Genomic DNA, 15,735 nt, shown 5'->3' on the forward strand with positions numbered 1-15,735 from the left:
GCCCCTTGAATAATCCCAAGGCAGCAAAGATGAAGCATGAGGAGAGTGGTCAGAGATCTTGAAAAGACGGGTTGTGGACAACCGTCAATGGATTTATTTTGTCCCAAGAAAATGGAAGGGGGAGAGAAGCCTTCCAGTTTGGTCACAGGTGAAGAGCTGCTCTGAAAGTGGGGGGCTGGAGATGTGGATGCTGCACGCATTGCCAATGTCTTCATCATCTCCTCCTCTACCTTAGGCATTCATTTTGTCTATTCAAAAGAAAAAGGAAAAAAAAAAAAGAAAATTTATCCTGCTCAAGAGGAAGCTATAAGTATATTTTCACTGCTTCCCTTTTGATATTCCAACTTTATTTAAAAACAACAGCAACAACAAAATGTGAAACCAGAAGGAAGGTCAAGGGTAGGGGAGATTCTGAGATGTTGGTTTCCAGTTGTGTTAATAACTATATACAGAACTGTGCAATCTGGAGATGTGTTTGTACCATTGCAGTATGCATGTGTTTTGTCTGATTTAGCAAATTATTCAGATGTATTCAATTTCAATTACTTATTTTGAAACAGTCTATTTTTAGGAGCTGACATCTCGGATTTGCTGTTCTGTATTGCAGAATTCACCAGTTTAGGTACCAAGAAAAGAGCAACCTTCTGGGAGTTTCTATATATTTACTTATTTCCCCCATATAAAACCTAGAATCCTCCAGAAATATAAGGCATATTTATCCATTCATAAAATATTTCACTTAAATTCTGAGGTTTGGTCTTTAAATTTCCATTAATTTGCACTGTTTGGTCTATTGAGGTTTTCATTTGTCAAAATTGTTAGCTCTTGGGTATTAGTTACGCAAATATTGATGTGTAGCTTTGGCCTGTTAGCTATCAATTGGAATCAGAAAATCAATAGACTTAATAGCTCCTCATTACGCAGTTGATGCATTTGCAAGGCTGAGTCGCGTATTGTCAGGGAACAATCAATTCAGTCAAAAACTATTACACCATCACCGCCAGAAACGCTTTCATAATGTTTTGGTGTGTTTAGAGTTGACCTGAATTTCCACAGCAGCTATAGATGTAAAAATAACACTTTCTGGGGGGCTTTTGTCACGGAGTTAGTAAGTCAGAAGCGGGGGGCAACTCTGGTGGCGATAGCAGAGACTGAGCAAACTCGTGACATGCTGTCCTCGTGCCAAGTCCTGGTGTGGTTTACAGTGGTTTATGTAAACAGGTTTTTTAGGTAAAGACTCTGCTTTTTGGCTTCCAGCAGTAATGACAATTTCCTAGAGCTGTTAGCTGTATTGTTTGTGTCTGTGATGCAAACTGAGGACCTAAAAACTGGAGTGGTGCTCCCATTACTTTAGAAGCAAATAAAGAAATCAATTTACGTCACAGCTTCCAGCCAGGGGGAAAGCACCGACTTCCCAACAGGAACCAAAGCAGAGGAGAGGAGAGCCTATTCTTCGATTTCCTGGAATATTCCAATCATTTTCTTTTCATTCTCCCAGTGTACGGTTGAGCTTTCTTGGGCTTATACTTAAAAAGGGAATTGTGAAGCAATAAAGGTACGCCTCTGAGATTTCAGGCTTACATACGTGTCAGAGGATACACACATTTCCTTTCTTTTTCTCAAGAAAGGCATATAGTATTTACATTTTAAGTTTAAAACTCTTTGTCAAGTAATTAATTAAACGTAGTTGAAGAATTTTGAGGAGGCTACAAAATCTAAATATATGTAGAAAATAATACCTAAAAATAACTGTAGTACTCATAGTGCTTTATATGAAGAAATTTTGTAGGTAGAGACTCTGCTTTTTGGCTTCCAGCAGTAATGACAATTTCCTAGAGCTGTTAGCTGTATTGTTTGTGTCTGCGATGCAAACTGAGGACCTAAAAACTGGAGTGGTGCTCCCATTGCACTAGAAGCAAATAAAGAGATAACAAAATCAATTTACCAGCTGGAAAATTAGTAACTAGTATAGGCGCTTTTGTGGTTTGTAAGTTGTGAAAATTAAAGCAAAGCTATTTCTAAGTGAAAGGTAGATGGCCTTTTAAATGCCGAGTGGATTTGGGGTGAGAGGGTTTCTCTTCTGTTTAATACATCTTTAAATGGGCAAAACTTGTAATGTCTTATTTTACTCTTAGTACGCTTTTTCTCTTCTCAAAAGCCGTAGCTGTTGTGTAGCTGCTGCTGCCCCTACTTAGCCCAGGTGCGGGTTCTGATCTGTCTGTACCGTGATATTCTGGGGACCGCCGCATGATTAGCCAACTCCGAGATTTTGCAAATAGTTGCCTTGTGAACTACAAATGAAGGATTAGGGTCTCCAAGACCGTATTTTAAGGCTCCTGAAACAAGAAGAGGACAATCTGCAGGCAAGGGCTTTAGGAGACTCCGTGTGTCTGCGGATGCGTGAGGCTCGCCCTGCCCCGTCAGCCCGGCATCTCTGAGCGAGCATTCCACCCGCTCCTTACTCCGCTGCAAAAAATTAATTATTATTTTAACTTAAATATGTGCATACTATATAATCTCTCATGTGCTTATTGAACTGTACCGAAGGACTAATCATTAGTGTACGAACAGCTGCTTTCATTCTTTTTCTGTGTCGATACGGCGTGATGGAGATGGATCCAAGTGGTTTCTGCTCCGGTCCTGTGCTTGCCGTGGGGTGCTGTCTCCCGACGTTTGTGAGGCTCTCTGAAAAATTACAGTGGAAAATTATCCATATGTTAAAGGGATACTTCTTAAAAGTTGTGTATCATTGAAGATCATTTAGCTATTTTAGCCATTTAGTTCTAAGGAACACGCTTGATAATTAAACATTATGAAATAGAGAACTAGAAAGCAGGAACAGTCAAATATATCAGTATGGGTACCATAACTGTAGTCTGATTTTGTGTTACAACGTATACTTGGAGGAGTAATTGAATACGTTGCTCAATGTAAATGAGAAATGGCTCTGTGGACTTTAAATGAATTAATTATTTGCAGTCAGAAGAGCCTTATCTTTTTGATTTAGACTACAATCCCACAGAAACATACGCATTTCCTCTAAGTTCATGTGTAAGTCATCACACCAAATTTACAAGAAATACGTACGTTCAAAACATCAAACATCTAAATATTTGCTAGTTATTATTTTTAAGGCTATATTCCCGTTCTCCAAAGTAACTGCAAGAAAGTTGTGTCGTTCGTTTTATTTAAGTATTTTTCTTCCCTGGAAAAAGATAGGTTATTAAAGTCAAGGAAAAAATCCAGACACTCGGTAAACATGTAGGATGAGTGAAATACAGACTAAATTAATGACATTTAAGATGACATACATAATTATAACAGAGAGGTCAGGGTAGGTGGCAGCTTTCCCAAGTATATAGAGTGTCAGAAAAATCCCCACAGTACACATTTTAATTGAGTTATGTTTACTTTCCTTCACATTGAAGCATTAAGGTATTACCCCATTGCTGGGCCTGTGTTCCTATAATTTAACATGGCAAAATTCCCAGATCTACATTTTGACAGTAAAACCACATCATGCGTAGGCTCCTTCCAGCAATGAAATACCACTTTGTAGTTGTCTCCAAATCATCAGTTTCTCTTCCGATTTAAACAAAAATACATTTAATACACGGGGTAAATAAATTTTACAAGGGTGAGGATGAATTGAACGCTATTTTTGAAATGCGAGAAATGCGTGAAAAATGAAAGAAGCCAACAGATGCGACAGAAACAAACAAAACTATACAGCAAAGGGCAAATAAATGGTAAATAGAGTGCACGGCGTCGAACGCTTAGTCCTGTCTGTCCCAAGCTCCAGACCTGCCCGAGCTGGGTCAGTGGCCAGTGCCGGGGCTTCCCTGGACAAGGGAGCAGGCGCGGAGGAAACCCCTTGCCGAAATAACCCACCGCATGCCCTCCCTTTGAAGATTTTTGCTGACTAAAACCAAAAAATTGAGTAGTACAGTCAGCCACTTAGGTTTTAGGTTTTCTTGGACTGAGGCTGGCTTAAAGGACTTGTGCCAACGGCAACAGAGAGCTGGAGGGACGCTTTACCCTGTCTCGATCAGTACCCAGGCCTTTTTCCATCAGGAGAGAGGCCTTCGGGGGCTCCGGGTATTGGGACATGGGGAAAATTACTTTACTACACATATTCCCCAGAGAAGGAATTTATTCTAATTGTTTTCTCCAATAGCAATTGTAAGAAAAGGGTTTTTTTTTCCCTTTTTTTAGTCTTTGATTTGCCTCCAGCCCATCCTAGTTTGCCAGCATCCCTCCCCATGCTTCTCCAGTTGCACTTAAATACAGCTCAGGGCGCATGCGTGGTGCACGTGGGGTAAACGGACCCTGCGGCGATACCTAGGCTGGCTGCTGGGACGCGGGGCTGGTTCTACTTACTTGGTAACGTTGTCTGCCATGTAAAAAGGGACACGAAGGGAAAAAAGATTGTTTGTGTCCTGGGAAGGCTCCGTCCTCGAAGTGGGTGAAAGGGATTAGCTGAACTAGAGGTTTTGAGCAGAGAAATACTCTTAAAGAATATAAAAAGAAAGGCTAACCAAATCTGAAATCCATTCTTACTCGTCTTTATTTTGGCATCTCGTTTAGTGATGTCCTTGTTAGCGGAGAGGTTTGAGCCCGTGCGTTATCTCCGTGGCCCTGTTCCGAGCTGTATCTAGAAGGGAGCGCGTTTGCGTGTGTGTGTGCAAATGCACGTGTACCTTCACGCACGCACACACCAAAACCGCACCTCTGCATTAAAACAAATCAAACGCTTGGAAATTAAGGGAAAAAACAGAATCAAGCATTATGACTTCTAAGTGGATGATTTTCCACAGGTCTCTGCCTCAGTCAGTGTTGTTTCATTTTAGACAGTCTTTAGTTAATAGGAACTATTAATTATTTTATATTCTCATTATTCAATATGCAGATCTGTACTTTATTTGACTGTAGCTATTCAAACCTCATCTTTAAAGCAGCATTATGAATTTCTTCACGGGCTATTCTTGGCCTCATCACTACAGGATCTCAACGTGTCACAAACATTAATGCTTTTATCCTCACAACAGCCTGGTGAGGTGAGTATTATTAATTCTAGGGTTTTAAGAAGAGAGCAGAGACAAAATTATAACAGGGTTTCAGCTTTGGAGAACTTTAAAAGCAGAACATTGTCTTCAGCTTACTTAATTTTGCATTTTATGTACCCAAACTCAGCTCCCGTTTACTTCAGTTGCCACACGTGATTTGTTCGGTACGTCAGCCTGGCCAGACCCTGTATTTCCCGCAGAAAACGGGCAGGGTGGTTAACAGCCATGCTGCGGTTCATCCCATGAGATGGAGGAAAAGTCTGGTATTGGACGCCGTTCTTCAGGGCACATTAACTGCAATTAACATTACCAGCTCTCCCTCCATCCCCATCTCTTTTGCCGTGCATTTTCCCATTTGTGCAACATGCCTGCTGCCTCCTGGCTTTTTCACTTCCACTTGGCGTGGTTTCATCCCTACTTCAGGAGCTGCGGAGAGCTCCAGAGAAACAGACGCCTGGCTCTGTTAAACCGTCGTCTTCACCATCACCTGGAGCAGCAGCAACTTTTAAAGTCTGAGGGGTTTAAGCTTGTAGATGCGTGTTGAACATAACAAACTCTGCAAAGTTGTGTATGTTGAGCCTATCTTCAGTCTTTTGGGGCTGAAAAATAAGAAATCTTGGTAAAGCAGGAGCAAACAGGATTTCCAAGTGTTATGGTTTGACTAAATGAGGGTGGATTTTGACTAGGAGGGCAAAAGCAGTAACTAAATTTTTAGAAGTCAAGTTTGCCAATAACTGGCGAATCAATGCCGTCTCACTGTGTCTTCCTAAATGGCTAGACTGAAATTTTCTGCAAGACATGAAGCGTGGGGTAGATAGGAGCACAGAAGACTTTCACCCAAAACGTTTCAGGTTCAAGCAACTCAAAGCAGGATCTTTAAGCAGAATGGGTTAGGCAGTCTTCACTACAAGTATTGTTATCAGGGTAGCGTATAATCTATATATATAAAAAAAGAAGTCTTAAGCAATGGCTTAACAGGGTGATTGATACGGATTTAAAATAATCTTTTGCAAGTGGGCTCTGCAAGACCTCGCAAAAACTTTGGCTAAGGTATTTTTGGTATCTCAAATTTTATTTTCTGCCAAACTTGGGAGAAAAAATAGGAATGTCTTTGGTTAGAAGAACGTTTGGGATTGGGGTATCATCGTAGGCCAAGGCAATCAGCCTGGGTGGCAGCATTCCCGTTCTGGAAACAGCCTGCCTTGCTGCCTTCCTTTGGTTTGGGTCAGGTTTGCTTTGTGGGTTGTTTTTTTTTCATGAAGCAAGTCTCTGAAAACTGTTTCAGGATTTGTAGTGTTACAAGTTGCATCAGAGGCAGATTGATAGAGTGGGGATAACGGAAAGAGTCTAAATTGCAAAATACATTCATTTATTCAGCCGGCTGCAGTTTACATATTACAGCCACATCCATATTCACGCCCGTACCTCTGCGCTACCTACTTCAAAGTGAGAAAGTATGTAGAAAGAGCATCGTATTGATGGTTTTACTGGATTATGTGTGTTTTGCTGCCCATGCTGTTTCGGGCAGCGTTTGTGCCAGCACCGAGACCGTTCAGTGCTTTGCTGGCTGCCGGCATCGTAAAGAAGCAAGTTAGAGCATCTCGGTGTGGAGCCCGTGTCTGTGTTCGCCAGAAAAAAGGGATGAATTGAGGAGCCTGTGAAGCTAGGGGAGACCGTTCCTTTGGTTAAATTTAACAGAAATTGTATCCGTTTGCTTAAACCACAATCCCTTGTGTGGAGTCTTTTATTTTCTGTTAAAAAATGGGTTTTTGTTGATCTCTGTGGCCGTGCCAACATTACATGTGTACTTACTGCATGTCAGATGGGTATTTATCTGAGAGACCAGAGTGAATCTATGGGATAAGCATGACACTTAACTGAGAATTGTCTTGTTTATGCTGGCTAAGGCCTAGATGAAATGGGATTTTAAATACATGGATCATATTTTATTGGTGCTAGACAGATGTTTAGCTGGTGTGAATGGCATTATTTCATGTACCAGCTAAAGGCCTGGCCCAGGAAAGAAGCAGAAAAATAATTAAAAACAAACAAACAACAATTTGCTAATCTACATTTCATTTTTCCTTTAGCCACTTAAATTGTATTCAGTGTTTGAGGGCAACCAGAGGTGGTTGTAGCTGCTGTGCATTTCCCCTGATGTGTTACTGAGAATCAATATATGGACTGGAATAAAAGCATGGAAGTTACCGTTACTGACACCGAGCATCACGGTGGCACCACGTGTCAGTGTGTGATACCATGGGACTGTTAAAATACACATATTAAATACTGCATCTTGGAAAGACTCTGTAGATGTTGGCACACGCTATAACATACAATAGAATAAAAAAACAACCCTGGGCACATGCAATTGCCTATCTTCAGCTTTCAGCATCACTTTTTGAAGTGTAAACAAAAAATGGTCCATGCAAAAGCCTGAACACCTGCAGAGTTTCAGCCCTGCTGTCCTACATGTCGTACAGTGTGCCTCATCCACAGCCCAAGTTCAGCTACTAATCTTATTTCCACCGTGGCCTGCAATACACCCATTTTTTTCTATACATCCAGTGTGCAATAACGTTTTACTGTTATTTCTGTACAGTTGAATCCCTGTATATAGTGGGGTGTGGCACGATACAGAAATACTTTTATTTATCTGAGTGTGTATAATAGATATGTGTATAGGTTTAACATAGACAAATTGTTATATATTATACATGTATGTAATATATACACTCGTTAGTTTGTACATACAATATAGAGGTTATTTGGGATGGAGATATATAAAAGATAGAAGAACCCAGTAATTGCCTTTAAGATCAGAGCACAAAGCATTACCTTGGATTTTACAAGGCCAGCGAGCAACAAAAGAGCAGTAATTTATGAGCTCAGCGTAAAAGAATAGCATAATTGCATTAAAAATTAATGCTAATGAACACTAAAATGGGGAAGGTGGTTATGATGAAAGTTTGTATTCATCTTCCCTGGTTTGAATGATGGCTAGTGGCTTGATTAATGGCTTAATTTCTATCAATTAGCGGGGAAAAATCTCCTACGAGACAAGGGTAAATTGAGCATTGAATTACATATCTTGCTTTTGTGTGCTGAGAAAAAAGAGCGGCGTATCTCTGATATTAGCCACAGTGACAAATGCGGTGTGCCCCGCTCCGGCTGCGCCGGCTCTCCCGGCGGGCTGCTGGCGTGCGGTTCGGGGGCGGTGGGGGGCGGCCAGCAGACGGCCAGCCAGCTCGCCGGCCCCCCGACCCCGTGCGCTGCCGGCCCCGGCCGTGGTTTCTTTTGCTCCCTCTACTCAGGGGAGGAAAATATCCAGCAATTTTAAGCGTATTGGGGCTGGTTCCTGCCACTTTGCTACCCGAGTTTGACTTTTTCCCAGAATTTTTTCAAAAATACCCCAAAAGGCCTCAAACTGCGAGTGAATGTAGGAACTCGCACGCGTGTGAGAAGCGCAAGGGTGGAGGTAACCTGCGTGCAGGTTAAATGCATGGCTAGAGCAGAAATCCAAAGGTTCTTAAATTGCTTAAATTAAATGTTCTTAAATTCAGAACTCGATTGCTAAAGTTTCCCGTCGTCTCTTCTGCTTGATTTTATACCAAATACTTCCATTCTTTTTAAAGAAAAAGCTGTTAGTGTCCAGACCTGTTTTAAAATACTGTGAAAGCCAAGTTATCATTATAATGCATTAAAATAGCAAATGGTAAGTACTGTAGTACTCTCTCTAGTAAGTACTAGGGTACTTAGAACATGCTATTTTAAGACTTCATAACTGTAGTACCAGAGTACTTGCAATTAAGCTTGAAGAATGCAAATTAACAACACAAACTTTCTCTGGCCACGGTTGCTCATTTTGGAGTGCGTTTTATTGTTCCTGTGACTCGGGCTGGAAGAAGTTATTTCTTTGGAGATCTCAACAGCTAGGAAATAGTGTGGCCAAGTGTTGAAACGGCGCTTCGACTCAGCTAAGGGGATCCGGAAGCATTGGAGGCATCAAGCAGTTTTTATCATGACTTAAAGTCGTCAGAGGGAAGAGGTAGTTTTGAAACTAACCCCCAATCCCCCTCCGGCCGCACGCCGGCGGGCGCCCCGGCAGGGATGCTCGGCTCGCAGCATCTTCGGGGCTCAATCATCCGCAATTTTCCGAACGCCTCAGACAAAGGCGGGGATGCGGCCGGCGTTGTGCGTGGCGGTGCCTCCCTCTAATGGCCCCGCGGAGACCGGGCTGCTCGCCGGGCTGCGAGGCAACCCGGGTGGCAAACCGGGGGTGAGGTGGCCTTCATCCCTGGGGGGGATCCCACCGCCTCCGAGGGTTTCACCTGGCTCGAGCCGGGCAGGGGGAGAAGGGCCTCGGAACACGAAAGCTGGCGGGAGCGGTTCGTTTCTTGGCCGATTCGCTCCGGTTTTCTGTAAGACGGTTGTACGGGGCTGGCGGGTGCAGGAGGTCTCGCCTCTGAGGGTCTCGCCAGCCCCGAGATGGCTGCTGAAGGCACCGGCGAGGTTCTCCGCGCAGCTCGGCCGGCGAGCCCGGGCATCCTCGCTCGGACGCCGGGAACGGCGTCGGGACTTGAGGTCACGCTCCGCGAATACCTGCAGGCTCCGGCGTGCGCGCCTGGGTCGGGTTATGGTACATAACCCCCGTTAGCCGTTGCTAATTGTCTCCTGCAGGGAGAAAAGATTTGAGGGGGGAGAAAAACACCTAGAAAACAGAGCTCCGAGTTTTGGAAAGTCTAGAGGTGACAAAAATGAAGTGAAACCCACCCATCCTGCTGGATTTTCCCTCCTCCTCCTGGTGCTTTCATTTTGTTTAATAGAAATATTTCAGTGCAGTGCACTGTAGAAGACAGTATGTCTTAGAGCCGTGGAGATTTTTTTCTCTCCTGCTGCAAATTGTCTAGACTAAAACTTCATTTTTCTTTGAATATCTCAGTTTCTGCAGCTTAAGTAAAAATAGGCAGCAATTAAAAAGCACCGGGCATGTGAAAAACCACAGTTCTGTTGAAAAAACACACAGTTTTATAATGCAGTTGTTACTGTATCCATACAGTTGTATATATACAGTTGTACAAAAATTGTACAGTATCACCTAAGATAACCCTAAATAAACTGGGATGAAGGGGCAAATATTTTCCTCTCTAGGTGGTTTGTTTAGTCTGGTATCTATTTGTGTTTTCATCTTTATTCCTCAACTCATAAACAAAAGAGCAGAAAAAATAGCAACTTTTTCCTGTAAGTATTTCAAAGCATATTACTTAAAATGTATTACATTTTAAATGGGTCACTGAAATTAACCAGCTCTATCCCTTTAAATATAAGTAGTAAAATATGAAGAAACATACATTCTGAGGAATGTTTTAGGTGTATTATGTCATTGCTTTGATTCTTAAGTTAGACCCACTTGAAAGAAAACTCTTTAGGTGAGGGCATGGGTTCATTTTCATGGTCAGGATTATAGATTAGCAATGAATCCAGTAAACATTACAAATTTACGCCTAAAGATTATACAAGAATATTTAAAATATGTTTTTATTTAATGGGTCATTCACAAGATATTAGTCGTTTAATGCATCTGTTTCAATGCTTGTTAAATTCCTGGCAGGCTTCATCACCAGTTTTGTCTTTAAAAATAAGCAAAGAAATAGGAATATTTTATGTAGAGCTTGCAGGCAAGTTACTTTTTCTTTTATCCGATTCTCTGGTGTTTCTAATTATTGTGTGTGTGAAATTTTGGGGTGGCATCTGAAGGATTAATACACGTTTTATTTCTAAAGTGACATTTCAAATTATGGTTAATAGAGACGAATGCAATATGAAAATAGCAGCTATAAAAGATGTCTGTGTATGTATATATATTTATATATACATGGGGAGATGTGAATAGATGTAAATATAGATGGGAAGTGTGAAATACCGAATCATCTCTGAAGGACAGCGTTCCCAGTTAAATCCTCCGTGGCTGGCGTAACTGGGGCAAAAATCCTTAGATTACTATAAAATTGCATTAACTACACGTTCCCCAACTAGCATCAGTTTTAGGGTAAGGGGCATAAATAGGCATGTTTTTAAGCCGGGGGGTGCGCTGGGGGGGTTTGTGGGGCCGGGCCGGGTGCCGGCTGCCCCCCCGGCCCCCCCGGCTCCCCGCGGGGGGGTCCCCCAGCCCCGCTGCTGCGTGGTATCGCCACGGCCAAGCGTCAGCGGGAAAGCGCTGGTGACAGGAACGGTAATTGTGACTGCTGCTAGAATCGCCTTTTCATAAAAAACGGCCTCAACAAGCCCTCATACAAGATTTAGTTTCTTTTTTTCGCTATAACACGGTAAAAAGACTTGCTGTGCAATGAGTTAGTATTGATTTATATTTTTTTTTGTCTGTAGCCTCTTAGCTTTCTGACTCCATTATTTTTGATTTTACTATGAAATACATATCCTTTCTACTGACATCTGACAAACAACATATGGAAGTCGTTTTATCTACCAATAATGTGTTTGTCAAAAAAATCATACGCTAATGGGTTATGCTTCCTCCAGTCCATTTTCCCCAAGTTAATGTCACTGATGTAATTCTAAACATTTAGTGATTTTTGCCCCCTTAATAATTTGTCATTCCCATAGGTTTGTATAAGATTCATGTAAGATACTGTAACAGGCTGGGAACTGACAGTAGGTTTTGTGAAATAAGAGTTGAGCAACTGATTTTAAATCTACGTTCAGCTGCCTTTCTCCGATACCTGGTTTTAATACTGTCACTACCAGGTACACTTACCGCTCCTTTATTTACCTTCAGACCAGATGTACCCAAGAGCTTGATGAATTACGATTCCCTCTCCCTAGTAGGGCATTAGTGTATTTGTTTTTATACTTCCTATGGGATCCTTAGGAATCTTTTTTAAAAAAGAAGACTTTAGCAGCAAGGCAACAGAACTTTTAAACACAAGCTTAATTGTCAGCAAGTGATTTTTTTTCCTTCTAAATTCAAAGAATCAGGCTTAAAGATGTACTCATGCACTTTGCTGTAGTGCAGCTCTTGCCCTCAGCCTTGCCAGAGCAGAAGCTTTACTGAGGCTTCCACAAAACCCTCCCAGGGGCGAGCGGCCGGGCGTGCGAGGAACCAGCGCGTCTCGGACCACGTCCCTCCGGGTTATCACTCTCTCTCCAGCGGAGGACAGCCTGCGTCACTGCCACCCAGCCAGCCTTGCTTCCCCGGCAGGTTTTGGCATACTGTTTCCCACAGTGGTGCAAACCTCGTGCTTGGCTTCAGTGAAGTTATTAAAATAACAGTCAGGTAGGAGTTCACCGGCTGAAGCAGTCAGAGCGCTGCAAGCAGTTATCCAGACTCAGCAATCAGTGTATTTGACTTTCTGCACATTCAGCATATGCAGAAATAGTTAGCGTGTTCCTGATTTTTCTGTTCATCATATCCATAGAGACTAAACAATATTCCCAAACACTTTTTAAGCAACGGGGCAGGTTCTTGTTCGCTGCTTGAAAGTTACATCTCTTCCTATCTTTTGTCTGCCTTACCTATTTTATAAATACTGCTCACAGCAAAAACTGTCCGCTACTCCCTGATACAGTGCCTCGACCATTTCAGGCTGGCCCCAATGTACTGTGTATAAAGCAAATGGTATTCATAAGTAAGTAAGATGAAGACAAATTGGTTAAAATTTTAAACGAAAGCGTGCAGTTAGCAGAATGAATTCGAGGTTTGCTTGTCACCGCAGTAAGGAAGATTGACTGAGCTGTGAATCTGAAGAAGCAGAAAATGAAACAGACAGTAAAGCAAATATTTTTGTGTCAGATGTACCCTAACGAACAAGCCATACTACCCAGGACTGAAAACAAAACAGTTTTGCGGTACAACCTGTTGGTAAAAAATGAGGTTATTAATTTAGTGTGTGCACGTCCATCCCAGGAATATTTCTGAGCTGCCATTAGTTTATTTGCTTATGTGAAGCTCCGCTTACTTGTCATTAATAGACTGAAATGTGTTTTCAGTGGTTAGTCATTGCGAAAGGATGCAAGTTACATTTATTTTTTTCTTGCGTAAACTAGAAAGTATTTTGCAGTGTATGCGTATATCTAGATGAATTTCAATTTAGAATTTTGTATACAGGGAAAGAATTTGGTACTTCTGAGTTTCTGAATAATTCTGTAAGCTCTTTTGGTCTGCAAGCACTTTTCCTGACTTTAAATATACTTTGGTTCCTTTAGAACAAGAAATGTCATCTTTTATACATATATATGTAGGTACTACAAATATATAATTACAATTACTCTTTTATTTAGATTTGGTTTTATATAGTGTTTAAAGGATTCTTGTGTATTCATGAAATATTTGATCAAACTTCAGGTACCTGAAAAAATAGAACTGTTCTATCCTAGGTTGCTTTTTCCTCATCTTTTTGGTAATGTCCTTTTTACTTTGTCGCTCAAGACCACAATTCCGTGACTCATGAGCTCACCTCCTCGGTACCAGATCACTCAGCCACGCAGAGGCATGGGCAGACACAGTTGCACTTCCAAGCTATCTAGAAAAACAGTCAGAGTTTATGCTGATAAGTGTTAGCAGACAGCTGGCCTCTGAACTCTGGCTGGTGCAGATATACCTGCTCTGACATCAAGCCCACCAGTACAAAACCTTTTAAAAACAAATTTGAGCTCGAAGAGAGTTTGCACCAGCTCAGCCTGTGCATGATGTTGCTGCTGCATTGTAAGTCTGGCAACAAAGTTTCGGAGACGATGTCCTGTTTTGTTAGACTGTGGCACAAGCGTGAGCTTTCACCTTCCAAGTGAGCTGGTTTAATCACTTAGCTTTTGGCAAAGGGAGTAATGCCAGACTGCACAAGGGGCACGGGGGAGGGAGAAGTCGGAGGACCATCCCATTGGCAACTTAGATCAACGTAGCCGTAATATGAAACTTCACTGTCATCCATCAGTAGTTTCATTTTTAAAAAGAAGTATATCTTGCATTATGAATGCTCTTCACTTCCTACCATTCTAATCTATCCAGAAGATTGTCTGGTTGAGCACTGAAAGAACTAGCAAAGCCTACCTGACAGCACCCCAGCTACGTGTTTAGTGTAGCTCATACCAAGGTTGGCAGGAGCTGCTCTTCTTTATCGGCATGTCACTGGGAGCTGCATTCGCTTCGTCAAAATAAAATCTCAGCCTGGGATTCAGAAGTATCTTGTGAAATACATGTGCACTGTAAGACCCCACAGTACAATAAAGAAGCAATTTTGCTCATTTGATTAAACAGCTGCAATTTTGTCACCTGAGCACACAATATTTAGTGTGTATGTTAGGAACATTTTATTACCAGATTCCAAGATATTTTGTTTTGTCAAATTCACCTAACGATGTAACTCAATGCCAAACTAATCACTTAGCTTGTCATGAGGAGAACACAGGTGATGGCACATCTCTCAGGACATCAGCAGCTGAAGCCAAATTCACCTCCATACAAGCAGAGGTGGTTTCACTGCTACATACAGATGGTACTCCACTGAGTTGTCTGCACTGTCCCTGAATCCTTAACTTCTCCAGGAAATCCTCATGCCATAAATCTAGCAGTTATCCTGCAAGGACATCTCTAGCAAATTCTTAAGTTAGCATCTTGAATGATATCATATGTTGAACAATAATGGCCAACTCACTGTTGTTATTTTTATTAAAAGAGAGACTTTTTCTTTGTAACAGAGTATTTTAGGCTGCATTACAAGTTGGGTTGGGTTTCTTTTTTTCTGGTATGTACTGTTGTAAAATATATTCAAGATATTGCTTAGACACGGCATTTATTGTAGGCTTACACTAATGTATACTGACATTACACCTTCTCTTTGTAGACCAAGCCACCCTACTAGAGCAAGTGAAACGAGTAAAAGAAATTGAAGCTATTGAAAGTGACTCCTTTGTTCCACAGACATTCAGATCAAGTAAAGAAGTCAAAAAGGTAAGTTTTCAATATCCTTTCTTGGTGCATAATCCTTTCAAAGTCAGGTGGAAGCTGCGCTATTAATACAGTTTCCACTGATGAAAGAGCATCAATGTTGACAATCTTAAATCCCACCAACGACTCTCCTATGTTCTTGGTGTGGTGTTCAAAGAAGAATACATTTAAATGTGTAAGAATTTAAATGAAATCAGCTGTTTTGACAGTATATTCTACCTATGCTGAGCAACTCCAATTTTTAAAAATTCTTTTAAAACCACGAAGAATTTTTTTTAGGAAAAGCAGAAGAATTAAATCCAAAAGTAATCAGGCATTTACACTGTAATTAAAGGTAGAGAGCACTATTTTTAATTCTGCTTAACTGAAGCCAGACTTTAAGACCATATTTACTCCCTGAAACAGAACAGCATTGTTTTCAGACAGCTTTCCAAACACTGAACGGGAGACATTCAGGTTTCTGAATTTTAGCTGCGTTCTGGCTGCCAAGTCTTCTAGGGAACTTGGACACTTTTGTCTTTGGAAGTATGCAAGCAAAGGTTTTGTTCAGTTTTTCCACCTGACATTGAGGTGCTTTGAATTATCAGTTTGTTTCCCCAAGAACATGCATTTTCTTGGCTTTTCAGAAGTCTCTGAGAAGTTCATGCAGCTTCTTCAGAAAGTGATCCAAACCCCAAAGCTACAGTTTTGCAAGCTCTCTCATTGCCTTTG

At 41.5% G+C, this 15,735-nt stretch overlaps 1 protein-coding gene across 1 annotated transcript in view; it reads left to right on the forward strand.

Annotated features, from left to right (window-relative positions):
* RSRC1 (arginine and serine rich coiled-coil 1) overlaps positions 1 to 15,735 on the forward strand; it is a 176,350-nt gene that overhangs the window by 157,709 nt on the left and 2,906 nt on the right. Inside the window, exon 9 of the mRNA XM_030028844.1 lies at positions 14,921 to 15,027. Within this exon, the coding sequence (XP_029884704.1) occupies positions 14,921 to 15,027 (107 nt within the window). The remainder of the gene's footprint in view (positions 1 to 14,920; positions 15,028 to 15,735) is intronic.

Source organism: Aquila chrysaetos, chromosome 10, assembly GCF_900496995.4.
Source record: "Aquila chrysaetos chrysaetos chromosome 10, bAquChr1.4, whole genome shotgun sequence".
Lineage (NCBI taxonomy): Eukaryota > Metazoa > Chordata > Aves > Accipitriformes > Accipitridae > Aquila > Aquila chrysaetos.